Genomic DNA, 17,908 nt, shown 5'->3' on the forward strand with positions numbered 1-17,908 from the left:
GGCCAGGTGATGTGGTAAGTGGATAATCCACAACTTGTGGCAGGTGATGTGGCCAGGTGACTTGGCAAGTGGACAATCCACAACTTGTGGCAGGTGACGTGGCAAGTGGATAATCCACAACTTGTGGCAGGTGACGTGGCAAGTGGATAATCAACAACTTGTGGCAGGTGACATGGCCAGGTGACGTGGCAAGTGGACAATCCACAACTTGTGGCAGGTGACTTGGCAAGTGGACAATCCACAACTTGTGGCAGGTGACATGGCCAGGTGACGTGGCAAGTGGACAATCCACAAATTGTGGCAGGTGACATGGCCAGGTGACGTGGCCAGGAGATTTGGCAAGTGGATAATCCACAACTTGTGGCAGGTGTCGTGGTCCGGTGACGTGGCAAGTGGAAAATCCACAACTTGTGGCAGGTGACGTGGCCAGGAGACATGGCAGGTGACGTGGCCAGTGGACAATCCACAACTTGTGGCAGGTGATGTGGCCAGGTGACGTGGCAGGTGACGTGGCAAGTGTACAAACCACAACTTGTAGCAGGTGACGTGGCAAGTAACGTGGCCAGGTGATGTGGCAAATGAACAATCCACAACTTGAGGCCAAGTGACGTGCCAGGTGATGTGAACAGTTGAAGTGGCAGGTGAAGTGGCAGGTGACGTGGCCAGATGACATTGCCAGCGGACAATCCACAACTTGTGGCTAGGTGACGTGGCAAGTGGACAATCCACAACTTGTAGCAGGTGACATGGCCAGGTGATGTGGTCAGTGGACAATCCACAACTTGTGGCCAGGTGATGTGCCAGGTGACGTGGCCAGGAGACGTGGCAAGTGGACAATCCACAAATTTCGGCAGATGACGTGGCAAGTAGACAATCCACAACTTGTGGCAGGTGACGTGGCCAGGTGATTTGGCAAGTGGATAATCCACAACTTGTGGCCAGGTGACATGGCCAGGTGACGTGGCATGTGGACAATCCACAACTTGTGGCAGGTGACGTGGCCAGTTGACGTGGCCAGTTGACATGGCAGGTGATGTGGCCAGCGGACAATCCACAACTTGTGACAGGTGAAGTGGCCAGGTGACATGGCAAGTGGACAATCCACAACTTGTGGCAGGTGATGTGGTCGGGTGACGTGGCCAGGTGACGTGGCCAGTAGACAATTCACAACTTGTGGCAGGCGACGTGGCCAGTGGACAATCCGCAGCTTGTGGCAGGTGATGTGGCAAGTGACACGCTAAATACAAGTACACTGCTGCTCTCTCAGCTGCTACTCACTTTGGTCTCACAAAATGGCTGAAATGGTTAAATAATACTGTTTTTTGTGCTTAGGGAGGGTCTTATGTTTCTTAACTAAATGCTTATAAGCGCAGTAAAACACCGCAAAATTTGCGGCAAAATGGTTGTTTTAAACGCCGGTTTTAGCCTTTAAAAGCGTGCGTTTAGTAGAGTTTGCACCAGCGTCTCGTGTGCATGGGGCCTTAGTGATGTATTAATGACTAGAGAGCCGCATTAATTTGTGAATACCTGGAATTCAGTTTTAAAGGATTGAAAAGAAGGGGTTACTCATTTAAAATGTGTAACAAATTAGCAATTTCTTCTAAACTATATGAAAACATCAGGAAAACAAATAAAGCTCAGAAGAAAGAAGGTGGATTAGGGAAGTACAATATTAACATATAAAATTAGACTAGATTTACCTGAATCTCTCTTGTGCCAGAAAACATCTCTTTCAGACTGCTGAAGACTTGCTGGACCAGATATTGAGAAGCTTGCCAGACGTATTCCTGTGAAGAGAGAGAAGAAACACACAAGAGACCAAGAGTATGAAAACGTCAAAGAGTAATTTAAAAAAAAAAAAAACATTTTCCTCACATAACAATCCATTAAGAACAAATTGCCATACATCATTCATGAAATTCAGTGTAGTGAAAAGAAAGCTACAGAAATCCTTCCACTATTAAAGAATATGTAAACCCAACATTTCATATTTCTGATGTACCATGAACTTGTATAAAAAAGTATCCCGCTCTATTTGTATTGCTTCCTTTGTGTGAAATCCCTGGTGTGCCAGCCAGTCCCTCTAAGGGCTTTCCTTATAAAAAAAACTGACCATACTAGGCAGGAGAACACAGCATGGTTAGTTCTCTAGCTGTGCTCAGAACTCAGCCTGCTCTCTTCCAATGATCAGACTTGTACCGACACCACCCCCTGCACAGCCTTTCACTGGGAAGATCAGTGTGCTGCTGCTTCTCCTCTCCCAGCTTGTATGCACTTAGCTGAGAACACAGAGAATGTGATCGCTTATAAAAAAGGGAAAAAAAGGTATTTATAATTTTTTTTTTATATATATCTACACACAAATGTTTTGCTATTCATCTTTACATTCACGTTAATGTTACATAGAAAAATAAAAAGGTACATTTTTAAATGTATGCAACTAAATCACCTGAGGAAAGGAGTGCGTCTCACGAAGTCTTTTTTCAATCTGGAGACGCCCGCCATATCTAGTTACACCATAGACTACGGTCATAACTGTCTGTTTTACCACTTTACGGCCAATGAAACCTTCTAGAACCTGAGCGATCTTAATCTCTTTCTTGGCATCCCTTTTGCGGAATTCCTCCACCTGGGGGCAATACAATGGACAACAAGGCATACTCAGTCTAGAATTGCTTTTCCTTGTTCAATATTTTTATTGCGGTTTACATAAAAAAAGGACAGAACAGTCTTTAGGCTTATACATGGGAAACAATCATAACCATGAAAAAACATACATAAGTATATAGATATCAATGTATAAATCAACAAGGATCAGATCTGAGAAGATTAATAATAAAGTAAAGTAAAAAACTCCTTATATGTCGGCGAAACGAATGAATCGTGCCTCCAGACCGCACATCCACCCCTAATTGGCACAAACTGTGAATGGGTGGGGGCACATTTGTAAAGACTAAGGATGATTTTTTCGCCAAAACTATATTGTATAGTGTAAGAGCCGCAAAGGGGTCTAGGTACTCATGACAGATGTCAAATGTGACTAGTAGTTAATCAACAACACAAGAGTTAAAAAAATAAAATATCAGAGAAGATAATGCTCAATCTCAAATTATGAAGCTATCTATGCAGATAAATAGAATCCCAGAACTATAGGATATATACTGGAAAGTAAGAGAAACAAGTAGACAGGAAAAAGAAAAAAAAAGTATCAGTCATGAGTAAGATGCGGACCATAAGAATTCTAAAATTAATGAAAAATTGTTGAGCCAATAGTGCCCATTTAAAGGTAGAACACTGTAAAGCAGAAATAGGGAAAAGAGGGAAAGGGAAAGATGGAGGAAAAAAGTAGGAAGGTTCTCCCGTAGTGGTAGCACAGCCCGCATCCAGGGAATGCTTACAATTAAAGGGGTTGTAAAGGTTCGTTTTTTATTTTCTAAATATGTTCCTTTAAGCTCCTGCATTGTTGGTTCACTTACCTTTTCCTTGAATTTTCCTTCTAAATGTTTTTTTTTCTTTGTTTTCTTTGACTGAATTTCTCACTTCCTGTTTCTCCTCAGTAAGGTGTTCAGTAAGCTGTTCTAAATGACTTTCCACTGCTCGGATGATGGTGGAAAGCTTACCAAAGGGGAAACAGGAAGTGAGAAAATCAAACAACGAAAAAAAACATTTAGAAGGGAAATCGAAGGAAAAGGTAAGTGAACCAACAATGCATAAGCTTAAAGGAACCAATTTAGAAAATAAAAGACAAACCTTTACAACCCCTTTAATAAAAAAAAAATGGAGGAATTATTGTGGCAACAACCATGAATAATCAAAGTCTAGGGGTAAATAATGTTTAACCCAAGGTTTTCAAATTGTGTTGAATTTTCCGATATCATCTGCTATGGCCACCATTTTGGCAAATGAAAGGGCTTTCAGCATCCTATGTTTGGTTTCAGCCACAATTAAGGTGAGAGATTTCCATGCCTTGGCTATAGTTTGTTTGGCTGCAGTTGCAAAATTGATAAAAAGTTGAAATTGAGTACGGGTGAGTGCAGCTGGTTTAAGATTTAGAAGGGCCACAGCTGGATTTGGAAGTATAGAGATTTCCAAGGCTTTAAAAGCCATAGCAAATAGCTGTCCCTAGAAATATTGAGCTACTGGACATTGCCAACAAATATGAAAATGGGTACCAGGTGTGGAACATCCTCAAACAATTTTTTGGGTATGCTGGGACAAATTTTGCTATTCTGGCTGGTACCAAATACCAACGTGCCAGAACTTTGAAATTAGTTTTTAATGCGTAACAATTTGAAGAAGAAATTTTGGTGGCCAACCAGATATTGGACCAGTCATCCTTATCAAATATGAGATTCAGATCATGTGACAATTTAGCAACATGATTCATTGGGTATAGCAGCGAAAAGTTGGTATAGGAGTGAAATCAGTCCTCCAATATGTGGGTCACTCAGGCATATACGTTCAAATTGTGACATTTGGTTAAGCACTGAGCCTGTACTTATGAGAGGTGCATAAAAAGTGTTGATTTGCTAGTTAAGGAAAAGTTCAGTCTTAGGAAGCCCAAATGTTTCAAAATGTGTAGGGAATGTATGAAGAGCGTTGGAAGAGGCTAATTTGTGTAACTGGGTCAAATTTATATATGACCATGCTGCGAATGACATTGGGAATTTCAAGGCAGGATAGAAAGCTGGATTCTTAAGGAAAGAAAGGAAGGGGTTGAGATTATGAGAAGTCTTAAACTTGTCCCAGATAACCAAGGAATGTTTAGTAATGGGATTGGAAAGGTGAGCTCTATCATTGGGTTGAAGCCACAGCATATATTTGCCACTGATAGGGGGATTTCCCTAATAGTGTGATACTTAGGAAGCTGTGATAATTGAGCCACGTAAAAGTAGGAAGAAAAGTTTGATACGCCCAACCCACCTTTATTTTTAGAAAGATAGCGAGTGTTGAAAAGGGTATACAGGTTTTGGTAGGTCCCCATATAAATGACATAACCCTTCATTGTAAAAGTCTTAAGAAATACGACGTTCGTGAAATAGGAAGTACTCTAAATAAGTACAAGAATTTCGGGAATACCGTCATCTTTATAGCATTGATTCGCCCTAACCACGATAAGGGGAGAGAAGACCACTGTTTCATTAGGCCAGTAATTTGTTTCAATAATGGGAGATAATTAGCAGCAAAGAAAATTTAGCTTGCATAAGTTTAGTTTGTGTTAAAGAAATATTAAGTGCATTATATTTAGACGGGTTGATAAATAGTCCAGAAATATGTGCAAATCTATCTAATAATTCTAGTAGAATTGGGGCAGACACATGTGGATGAGTTAAGAAAAAAAAAAAAAAGAATATCATCTGCGATAAGACATATTTTATGTTGATGCCCCCCCCAGCTCAATACCCTTAACATTAGGGTTGGATCGGATTAATTGTGCTAGTGGTTCTATAAGTAGGACAACAATTAACGGGGAGAGGGGTCAACCTTGTCTTGTACCTCTCCTAACATCTATCATTGCCGATTTGTAGCCAGCATATTTAAACGTATGCCCGCGGGTTATCATAGAGAGAGGAGACACAGGTTAAAAAATTATACCTAAATCCCCATTTATGCAGAATGTATTGCATGTATGGCCAAGTGACAGAGTCAAATGCCTTCCTGACATCTAAAAGAGGAGGCAGTTTGGGATGTGTCTTTTCTTAGCGACGTTGAGTAGGAGGGCCCGTCTAATATTATCTCCCACCTGTCGTGTTGGCATGAAACCAGTTTGGTCACGATGGATTAGTCGGCCTATAATGGGTTTGAGACCATTCGCTATCATTTTGGCTAAAAGTTTAATATCCAAATTCAGTAGGGATATGGGACGGAAATTGGTCCAGGAGGTGGAATCTAATCTGGGTTTAGTAAGCAGTCATTATGGAGGTCAACGTTTCCGTTCTGAACGTGTGTCCATTAAGTATTGAATTAAAGGCTCTGGTTAATATTGGTGTCAGAGCAGGCGCAAATTGTTTATCATAACATGCCAAAAACCCATCAGGGCCTGGTCGTTTGCAAGGCTTTAAAGCTTTTATAACATTTTGGACTTCTAATTCTGTAATGGGACTCTCAAGATGATCGCACTGTTCATTCTCCATAGTGGGAAGTCTGATATTAGCAAATAGGGAATCGGCTTTCATTTAATTACAGTCTAGGGTGGAGGAATAAAGTTTAGCCAAGTTAGAATGAAACACTTCAAGTATCTTAACAGGGTTACTAGTATATGGGTCTCGTGATGTCGTTTAGGTGTCAGAGTGTAATTTATTGCCTTTAAACTCTGTGCCATAGGGGTATCAGGCTTGTTAGCATTAAGGTATTGGGTATTTTGACGTTTACGTATGAGTCTCGCCACAGTCTGTTAAAAAAAGGTCTAGGTTGAGACGGGCTTTATCAAGATTTGTATTATTGGTGGCAGTCGGAGAAGATTGAAAGGCTATATAGCACGCAATGAAGTTAGCCTCCAACAACAGCAAACAAGACCTTACGTGTTCTTTTAATGGTTAAGGCCTGTTGTATCAATTTTCCCCCGAACTACAGTTTTGTGAGCTTCCCATAAAGAGCAGAAATGTCTACTGTGTCATTAACTGAAAAGTATTCTGTAAGTGCCGCTTCAATCTCTAAATGATGAGAAGGATGGGTAACGTAGAATCATTCATATACCAAGTCGTGTCCTGTGACCTGGGTATTAGGGAGGCTTTGGTGGTAAAGACTGCGCAGTGATCTGTCCACGGGGAGGGAATGATCTTAGAGAAAAGTATCTCCGGGATCATACTAGATGGGACAAATATATGATCAATGCGCGAGGAGGAGTTATGTGGATAGGAGTAGTGTGTAAAGCGTCTACTAGTAGGGCTCAGTTCACGCCATGTATGAACTAATTTATGTGTGCTAAATAAATGTTGTAATGTGAGCTTGTTGGGATTAGTGAGACTGCATGGTATTTGTCAAGGAAAGGGAAAGTAGTCGCATTAGAATCTCCGCATAGGATAACTGTTCCAAGCTTATGTGTTTCTACAGATGTGATAAAAAGGCCACAGGGCGTTTATTAGGGGCATAACAGGATACAATTGTGATTGCAATATCCAGACTATAGCCTGTGAGTAAGAGATATCTGCCCTCAGGATCTTTCCATTGTGAGATGAGAGTAAACAAACATAACTATGAAAACCAGAGTACCTTGTTGCTCAACAGTGGCTGAAGCAGTGTAGAATTGAGGATAAGAGGCAGATAAATATTTAGAAGTTTTGTCAGTTTCCTGTAGACAAATAATATGTGCTTTTTTGGCTGAGAAAAAGCGCATCACTTTAGTGCGCTTATGTGGAATGTTTAAGCCTTGCACATTTAAAGATAAGATATTTAGGGGTGCCATACCAAGTCCAAGACAAGTATTATGACGGGAAAAGCAAATCCTGAAAACGAGAGCCGCAACTACCGCTAGGGCAAAAGGAGGAGATAGTGAGGAAACCAAGAAGATAAAAACATAATAAAATTGATCAATCCTAATGGAAGTAAAAAAATATCAATAGATAGTAGCTGAACAATAGGGTGTGGGAACATCTCAGGGCAACATCAAATAGACCCCGAGAGGTTCCAGGGCCACCATCAGAATTCTGCATAACGGTAACAGATGACTGAGGGTGGTGAAAAGGGCAGCAAGACGTTCCAAAGGTAGGACAATGCCGGAGAACCACAAACAATATAAGGAAGTATGAGTTTAATTACAACCTTAATAGTAAACCTATTATAACAATTTCCTGAGTTGTTGAAAATCAAACATACTTTTAACAATAAATCAATATACCCAAAGGTAAATTGATTCCTTTTCAGACCAAGACTCTGCATACAGAGGCAAGGTATACAATTGCAGTGTATCTCATCAACCTGAGAAGATCGATCATAGAATTATAGATGCATTTTAATATTAAAGCAAACGCACACATCAAAAAAAAAAAAAGGATAAGTTCCTGGAGAAGGACAAAAATATTAGGTCAAGTCAGGTATCGAAGGCGGATATAGTTTCATTGCCAATAGAGGTGACCATTAACCGATTATTAGTAGATTACTGGAGGGTGAAAGCAAAAATAGATCCGAGCAACCAGTTAGTATCAATCCATCAAATCCTCATTGAATGGGGTTGTCAAAGCGCCTGCGCTTATGTAGATTTTGACGTGTGGAAATGGAATAACCTGAGTCAGTCATCGTTTGCTGTGAAGGGGATCGAGAGGCTGAACACCTGCGAGTGTGATCCCTGGGTGAAACTTGATCCACAAGGCCCCTATCAATCAGGGCCGACTAACTCATTAGAAGATCGACAAACACATTTGGTTTCAAGGTGGGTGAAATGGCGAGAGAATAGAAAGCCCCAATAGTATGCAATTTGGTTGCGTTGAAGCTCTAGTAGTTGGGGTTTAAATGCACGTCTCTTAGCTATTGTGAAAGGGGATAGGTCTGCCAAGAGTTAATAAGTGTGACCCTGAAAATCTAGTGCGTCATTCCCTCTAGCTGCTGCAAGCAATTGTTCCTTGCTGCGGTAATAATGTAGCTTAACTATTATGTCCCTGGGAGGAACATTTCGTGGAGCTAATGCCCTGTGCACTCTATTCGTTTCTAACCACTCAACAGGAATGCCCGGCTGTAGTTCCTGAAAGAGAGCCAACATGGTGGCCTGTACATCCACAATAGGAATCCCTCTGGTCTACAAATTGGAACGGCAGTCCCTGGGACTGTAAAACAAGATTCTCCTCTTTAAGATTCACAAATTGAGAGAGACAATGCTGTGAATGGTTCTTTATTTCATCCACTCTCACTTCTAATTCTGCTGTTCTCTGCCCCAATTCTATAATTTCTTTTGTTAATTTATCAGTTATGTGATCAGATGTTTGTTTCAGGGCTTTTTGTAGCATACGTTCAAATTGTTTACAATTTTTAGATTGAATTACTGTCTGGGAACCTTCAGCATCAGAGTCAGACTCACCACCATAATCCTGCGGCTTCAGGCTGTGTGACAGGGCTGTGAGAACGTGTGGTGTGCTGGTCTGTGAGGTAGCGGACACCACCATCTTAGAGAACGGCGTTTTTTTTGGAGATACCGGCTTTGAATTATTTTGGTTTAGGGCCCCTTAGGACCATGGTAACGGTACCGGTAAGCTCCGTGAGTGGAAAGACGGTGGCAGGAGTGCTTCGTGGAGCGGTTGTGGTCTGTGGTTCTCCGGCTCATCCAGCTCAGGAGCGGATCTCTAAGAAAGCATGTCCGCTCCCTCAGGTACCACACATGCTGTGACTAGAATTGCTAACACAGCAAAGCCTTTTTAATAAGATTGCAATTATAGGGGTCTCACCTGTTGAGCGACCTCACTGTAAACATCTTGGGGTGTATCGCATGGCATCAGGTTTACAGATTTTGCCCCAATTTTATCCCTTCCAAGAGCAGCATAATGCTGGAGTCCATTACATGAACCATCCTGGAACGAAAACAAACAAATATATTTATATAAAAAACACATCTTTCTGTCTTGCTAAAAGAGTGTTAAACTGCCTGCAATGCCATATAAGGTGTATTTAAAGGCCATTTCTTTTTTTCTCTAGTTTTGGATAGAGTGGGTTTTGAGGTTAGACAATAACTTTTTTTTTTTTAAATCTGTTTGTCCTTTTGGTCATTGTCACTAAGGGACAATCGAAAATATTAGGTTGCCAACAGAGCAAGATAGGAGAATCTCCGCAGAACAAAAACATCTACTTTGGTATTCTATACAAAAAAAAAAAAAAAAAAAACAGAGATACTTGGTAAAATCACAGTGAAAAACAATCTCGTCGGCCTGTTTCCTGACGAGAAAACGGTGTGTGTGTATGCGGCTTACCTGTCCTCCTGTAAGCCTGCGCATGCTCGATGAGACTTGACGCATGCGCGGTAGCTTACAAGGGTAGTGTAGGGTGCAGCAAGATGGCGGCGACGGCATCGAAAATGTGACGAGTGCATGCTCGTCGTCTGGATGACGTCACCGCGTTCTTGCCATTCAAAAGAACGGCAGTTCTTTTGAATGTGCTTTGTGCACACTTGGCTTTGCAAGAAAAGCTTGCCAGGAATCTCGTCGGGAAAAACTACGTTATCCCCCCCCCCTCCCGACAAGATTCCCGGCCGTGTGTACAAGGCTAAACAAATACCACCTCAAGAACTTTATGTCCATCAATGATATTAAACCAATTAAAAACAAAGCCATGCTAGGCCTACCAATAAATGATTGGAGACCTGCTCAAGTATAGCGCTTCCTGTTGCCACTACTTTCTAGAAGGCACAAACCTGCCAGGCTCACTCCTTTTGAACAATTGTGCTCTGACAACTGTTCATTGGGATATTTGGTACCCCTTAGTATGAACTTCTCAATATACCATCAAAGTCCTTCACTCCCTTTTCTAGTGAAATGGAAAAAGGATATCAACATCTCCCTTACACCTGAACAAAGAAGACATGCTGTATTTTTCTCTCTGTTCATCTATTGCCTGGAAATTTTAGCAATCCGATATGAAATCCTTACTGCGAAGATGCTGAATGAACCCTGCTACACATGTTTTGGCCCTATGACAAACTCCATGAGCTTTGGTGAGGGGTGCGCGACCTTACCCAAACACTGATAGAGTAATGAGCCACCTGCTTACCTTCTCCGTCTTTTTTCTCTTTCTAGATACACCTTCTAAACGCAGCAAGCATATAAATTCCCACACTGGAGACAGGAATTCAGCTCATGTCTCAGCTTAGTGTTTTAAAAAAATTAATAAAGTCTGATTTATGAAAAACCTGACAGCCCCCAAAACACTGACAAAAATGGGTTTCATAATTTACATGCTTCCAAGAATACAGGGAGATTCTTTTTAAGTGGTTGAGCTTCCCTCACACCCGACTTATCACAGGTACCCCACTTTGCCCTAATTATCTTTATTTCCCCCTTTTTTCCCTGCTCTTTCAAAATTACTTGCCTTCCTGTTACTCCCTTTTCCACAACATTTACCTTACCCCTTCTAGAAATGATCATGATCTGTTTAGGAGAAGAAAGAGAGCGGAGGGCGCACCGACCTCGTGTGATACTGATAAAAAATATTTATTCCAATAATAAAATCAATGGTTATACTCACAAAATTGGAAAAAACAGGCTTTTAAAAGTGAGTACAGCAGATGTCCAGCACCGTCTGTGGAACACGAATAATCGTTTGAACCAATCGGTAGATGTAAAAGCTGACGCGTTTCGGGGGCGTACCCCTTTCCTCAGAGCTAACGTGGTCTGCAGTGCTCCCTCGCCGTGGAGATAATGGGGCTATATATACACATACACACACACATATGCACAGAAATACACGCCCACATAGGTGGGCCAGGCAGACCTATGTTGATAGGTTCATGTCAGGGTGTAAACCTCCCAGGTAGGAGGGGGGGCGTTTTTTCAAGGACCACACCTCTAATATCCTCAGAGTACCAGTCCCTTAAATGAGGGTGGTCCCAAAGCAGTAATACAGTATATATAGTGTTATTTGGAACTGTCATTGCAAATGTATACTGACTGCCATCCTTAGCTAACAGTGCATATTTATTTGTTTAGTTAATTACTATATTACAGGCCGAGTGTGTGGAGGAAGGAGTACTCATATGCTTTACCCCTGTGTGGAGGAACAATAGGGACTTACCTGACTGTCCCTTTGTGCTTATCTCTACTGGATCCGTATACATGCTCCTCGTGAGTCTGCTGGAACGCACGCCAGCCATATAGGACAGCGGTGCGTTCCAGCAATTGATGCGCGCGCGCCGTACTGTTCGCGGCACGCGTGCGCGCGCCGTACTGCGCGCGCCGCAATCGCGATGTACCGCGCGCCGCGCACTGTATCAGTGAATCGTCTCCCTATGCGCAGAGCGGAGGCTAACTGCTCCAAGCTCTGCAGTACAGGGACTGTGACGTCACTGCGACTCTATGGTAGCATTTTACCATGGAAGAAGGACCTCAATGTCTGCCCTCTAGTGGTGGAGGGTGCAAAGGACACTTATACTCCATGATAGTGAGATCTTGAAGGGAAATTACCTCAATGTCCACCCTCTAGTGGTTGGAGGGTGGAAAAGTGACATTAAAAACACATTAATTTTCCAGGTCAGTGCTTTTAGCCTAACTCCACTGAAAATTATATGGGGCTGCGTGCGAGGGGAAATACAGTAATAACACTGTATCAATAGTGATGTGCCTAGCTGTGCCCATGTACAGACACCCACATCTCACAAAGTGGCTAACATAGGGGGGACTGCAGACCATCAAGACATCTACATATCAACAAGATGCAATGTACAAATAAATAGTGACAAAAATCCCTCAATGATGTTACATTAGTGCCCAACATGGTGTTTGCTAATTTGTTTCTAAAGCTACTATAATTGGAATTATTTTACATACTATGGTGTTAAATAGCTTAATGTATCTATCTACTCATACTAACATATTGAAGTTAAGTTAAGTTTAAGATGTATAATCATATGCATCAGGAACGAAAGGGGGAGGAAGCCCTAGTGATGGGGGAGGGGGACAAAAAAAGGCAGGAAGGATGTAATGTGATAATAGGTGGACTTGAATCAAGTCGACCTCTTTCGTTATTATCACAATGGTGTGCAGATACTCATTATAGTAGCTTTAGAAACAAATTAGCAAACACCATGTTGGGCACTAATGTAACATCATTGAGGGATTTTTGTCACTATTTATTTGTACATTGCATCTTGTTGATATGTAGATGTCTTGATGGTCTGCAGTCCCCCCTATGTTAGCCACTTTGTGAGATGTGGGTGTCTGTACATGGGCACAGCTAGGCACATCACTATTGATACAGTGTTATTACTGTATTTCCCCTCGCACGCAGCCCCATATAATTTTCAGTGGAGTTAGGCTAAAAGCACTGACCTGGAAAATTAATGTGTTTTTAATGTCACTTTTCCACCCTCCAACCACTAGAGGGTGGACATTGAGGTAATTTCCCTTCAAGATCTCACTATCATGGAGTATAAGTGTCCTTTGCACCCTCCACCACTAGAGGGCAGACATTGAGGTCCTTCTTCCATGGTAAAATGCTACCATAGAGTCGCAGTGACGTCACAGTCCCTGTACTGCAGAGCTTGGAGCAGTTAGCCTCCGCTCTGCGCATAGGGAGACGATTCACTGATACAGTGCGCGGCACGCGGTACACCGCGATTGCGACGCGCGCCGCGAACAGTACGGCGCGCGCGCGCACATCAATTGCTGGAACGCACCGCTGTCCTATATGGCTGGCGTGCGTTCCAGCAGACTCACGAGGAGCATGTATACGGATCCAGTAGAGATAAGCACAAAGGGACAGTCAGGTAAGTCCCTATTGTTCCTCCACACAGGGGTAAAGCATATGAGTACTCCTTCCTCCACACACTCGGCCTGTAATATAGTAATTAACTAAACAAATAAATATGCACTGTTAGCTAAGGATGGCAGTCAGTATACATTTGCAATGACAGTTCCAAATAACACTATATATACTGTATTACTGCTTTGGGACCACCCTCATTTAAGGGACTGGTACTCTGAGGATATTAGAGGTGTGGTCCTTGAAAAAACGCCCCCCTCCTACCTGGGAGGTTTACACCCTGACATGAACCTATCAACATAGGTCTGCCTGGCCCACCTATGTGGGCGTGTATTTCTGTGCATATGTGTGTGTGTATGTGTATATATAGCCCCATTATCTCCACGGCGAGGGAGCACTGCAGACCACGTTAGCTCTGAGGAAAGGGGTACGCCCCCAAAACGCGTCAGATTTTACATCTACCGATTGGTTCAAACGATTATTCGTGTTCCACAGACGGTGCTGGACATCTGCTGTACTCACTTTTAAAAGCCTGTTTTTAACTCCAATTTTGTGAGTATAACCATTGATTTTATTATTGGAATAAATATTTTTTATCAGTATCACACGAGGTCGGTGCGCCCTCCGCTCTCTTTCTTCTCTTTTATAGCTTCATGAATACCCACGATTCTGAGGAGGGCTGCAAGACTCTAGATGATAACTTTTAATTGAACCGCACCACCCCATAGCACTCCCTACAAAATATCAGAGCGCAGGAGACTTGTTCTTGTATACATGATCTGTTTAGTGCAGTTCTATTACCAGGCGGGAACGTGCAATTCATTAGTGTGCAGAATATGAACTATTTTACTTGACTTATGGTCTTGCAGTGTACATAACATTTTGTCTCTCTCATTCATCTACCATGTAAATGCAATGAAATGCTATCCTTGTTTCTGTAAATAAAGAATTTGCACAAAAAAAAAAAAGACACAAACCGTTGGCTTATACAGCATAAGCACAGTTGGACAGGTACTGATCACCTGCAAGGGGCACTAGAAACATCAGAAGGAGTTACATTTCATCCGATTCTGCCAATGCAATGTGGAAGCATACACAGAAGCAATAAACAGGCCCGGATTTACTCCCTGTGCCGCCCCCCCCACACACACACACACGCGGGGCCAAGTGATACAGTCGGCGGCTATAGCCACTGACTGTATCACAGGAGAACGCCCGCAAGAACTAACCCATATGCGATAGAGCTCGCATCCATATTTAGCACTATAACATTTAACTGGCTGCTTGCTTCTGCTTGGGCCTGGCACAGTGGCACACACACATGCACAAAATGATGATCAATCATGGTCATCAATCATACCTGCTAGTGTGTAATCCCTGCTGGCTGCTTCTTCTTTTTCTGGTGGTGGTGGTGACGTCACAGTCTCAGACCCCCGCTCCTGGCCTGGGGAAGATGCCGGCCGCTCACAAAGGGTCTCTTCTCCTTATGTGTCACTGTCCCCAGCGGAGTGTTTCCTTACATCTCAGGTGTCAATGTCCCTAGCCAGCGGAGTGCTTCCTTACATCTCAGGTGTCACTGTCCCCAGCCAGCGGAGTGCTTCCTTACATCTCAGGTGTCGCGCCCCCCCCCCCCATCCCCCCATTAGAGCCCTTCTATATCCCAGCAGCAGTGTCTCCTCCACCATTACTGAAGGCTGAGGGGGAACAAATTAGAGGCAACCATTTTCCAGAAGACCACAGACGAGTTATGAACAAGAAGGAAGCCTTAACCCACTGCCTCCCCAAGGGCTGGTCTTGTGGGAAATCCGTCCCTGCCTAGCAGTGACTACCGTGTATCTATACAGTGCAGAGAAATGCCAATTATCACACTATATGTGAATGAGCCCTTTATGTAGAGTAGTGTTAAATAGATAAATATTCTTTTTTTTTAACTGAATCCACAACATTCTGAAGACATGTCACCCTAAGAAAGGATATGTGCGTGTTTATAGGCAGCTGTATGTAAATCATTAGTAACATATAGTATAGTACCTGACTCTGTCTTTGTCTGCCGAGTCACTACAATAGAAATTGAGCGGCGGTACCGCCCACCCGCCACCCCTTTCCACAACATGACAGACAGACTAGGGGCGGGGGGTGGGCGGTGCCGCAGCTCAATTTCTATTGTAGCCACTCGGCAGGCTCCCTTCTTGTTTATGACTAGTCTGAGGTCTTCTAGAAAATGGCTGCCGGCGGAGACATTATCTCCGGACTTCCAGCGGCAGCGGCGGGCGGCAAAAATTAGTACCAGGGTTTGACAAATTTGCTTGGAATCTAGGAGCAAGCTAAAAAAGTTAGGAGCCAGAAAACGCGCCCCGTTCCAACGAGCTCGCGCGCAGAAGCGAACACATACGTGAGTAGCGCACGCATATGTAAACGGTATTCAAACCACGCGTGAGGTATCGCCACGATCGTTAGAGCGAGAGCAATAATTCTAGCTCTAGACCTCCTCTAACTCAAAACATGCAACCTGTAGAATTTTTTAAACGTCGCCTATGGAGATTTTAAAGGGTAAAAGTTTGTCGGCATTCCACGAGCAGACGCAATTTTGAAGCGTGACATGTTGGGTATCAATTTACTTGGCGTAACATTATCTTTCACAATATATAAAAAAAAATTGGGATAACTTTACTGTTGTCTTATTTTTTAATTAAAAAAAAAAAAGACCGCTGCGCAAATACGGCGTGACAGAAAGTATTGCAACGATCGCCATTTTATTCTCTAGGGTGTTAGAATAAAAAATATATAATGTTTGGGGGTTCTAATTAAAGGGAAGGAGATGGCAGTGAAAATAGTGAAAAATTACACTTTTAGAATTGCTGTTTAACTTGTAATGCCAATTTCCACCACCAGATGGCGCCAGCTCACAGAAGGACACAGAGGGACTTCACAAGGCCGCGGCCTCAATTACCGGCCGTCACGGGCCCGCCGCAATCGCGCGGTGGGGGAGGTGGGGGCACACGGAGACACAGGATCCTGTGCCTCCGTGCGCCCCCACATCCCCCGGCGGGCCTGCGGCAGCTGGTAGTTGAGGCCGCGGCTTCGCGGCCTTGTAGGCTGCAAAGCCGCGTCCTCAATTACCGGCCGCCGCGGGCACCAGGTCACAATTTCTTGTCGCAATTGTGACCTGGCGCCCGGGGATTGTCGACCCCTGATTAGTACATTACAGAGCGGGGGGTGGCCGCGAAAGCCAAGAAGTTGCCGCTGGAGCGGCGCCGACCCTTCACCCACTGCCCATGTGACGTTTCCCGGAGCTGTCATCAGCGAAATCAGAAGTCAGAGCGGAGAGAGAGCGAGATACATTGTATCATCCGAGGAGAGAGGAGATCCGACACATTGTATCCAATCATCGATCAGATCTTCTATCCCGGGTGAAGATCTGTTGCCGGAGGTGATCACTGACGGATGGTTTTCCTCTCTGCTGCCTCCCAAATCACTTCCGCTTCCTTATTGCTTCCGACTCGTCTGACAATTCCGGACATTTCCCTTTTATTCAATTCTCCGTGGTCTTTGGGGATTGCTGAGCCGTCTGCTGCCTGCTGTATACCTTATAAGCTTGGAGGCGTCCTTATACTTACCTTGGAGGTTTTCAAAAGTTTTGTGACCTAGCCATGGTCGAATGGCTGAGGTGAGGGGCCATCTTTAGCTATTGGTGGAGGAACTTTCCTGTTGGTCACCGATTTTGAAACTAATCACAATTAGTCACTTCATTATTTGGAGCACCTTTTGGACTTTTTTCACTGATGCACTTTATGGATTTCTTCTTGTGTTATTATCAGAGATATATTTTTGTATATTGTATTTGATCACTATTTTTGCTATTGTTTAATTTATATGTCTTTGCGCTGCACTTTACTGTTATTGATCACTATTGGGATTTCTATTTGAATTTATCCTCCAGTGCTGGCTTGCATTCTTTAGGTTTATTATTGTTATTTTTCCAGCGCGGAATTTCTTCTTTGTTTTTGGGGGCACACGGAGACACAGGATCCTGTGCCTCCGTGCGCCCCCACATCCCCCGGCGGGCCTGCGGCAGCTGGTAATTGAGGCCGCGGGCACCAGGTCACAATTTCTTGTCGCAATTGCGACCTGGCGCCCGGGGATTGTCGACCCCTGATTAGTACATTACAGAGCGGGGGGTGGCCGCGAAAGCCAAGAAGTCGCCGCTGGAGCGGCGCCGACCCTTCACCCACTGCCGGCCTCGGTGGCCTTGTGGGAAATCCGGCCCTGGCAATAAAGGATACTCATTTACTATAGCAGATCTATGTCTTGAAACATTACTAACCTCCCATATTAGTGAAACTTTTATTACAAGCCACTAAAGAGCGAACACAAATGTAAAATGTTTAATGAAAGTTTAATTTTATTAAAAGGCTGGGTTCTCTGACCCTGACACAACTTCTTGGGTCTGACTACAAAAGGAAATAATCCAGCACCAAGAAGAGAAAACCACAGTTCAGGGTTAATGTATAAT

General features: G+C 43.4%; 1 protein-coding gene across 1 annotated transcript in view; it reads right to left on the reverse strand.

The window, feature by feature from the left end:
• The window catches only part of POLRMT (RNA polymerase mitochondrial), a 271,113-nt gene that overhangs the window by 79,764 nt on the left and 173,441 nt on the right, over nt 1-17,908 (reverse strand). The window contains exons 12-14 of the mRNA XM_040322078.1: nt 9,375-9,497; nt 2,450-2,629; nt 1,701-1,787 (exon numbers count right to left, since the gene is read on the reverse strand). Coding sequence (XP_040178012.1) covers nt 1,701-1,787; nt 2,450-2,629; nt 9,375-9,497 — 390 coding nt within the window. The remainder of the gene's footprint in view (nt 1-1,700; nt 1,788-2,449; nt 2,630-9,374; nt 9,498-17,908) is intronic.

Source organism: Rana temporaria, chromosome 1 (assembly GCF_905171775.1).
Source record: "Rana temporaria chromosome 1, aRanTem1.1, whole genome shotgun sequence".
NCBI classification, from domain to species: Eukaryota; Metazoa; Chordata; class Amphibia; order Anura; family Ranidae; genus Rana; species Rana temporaria.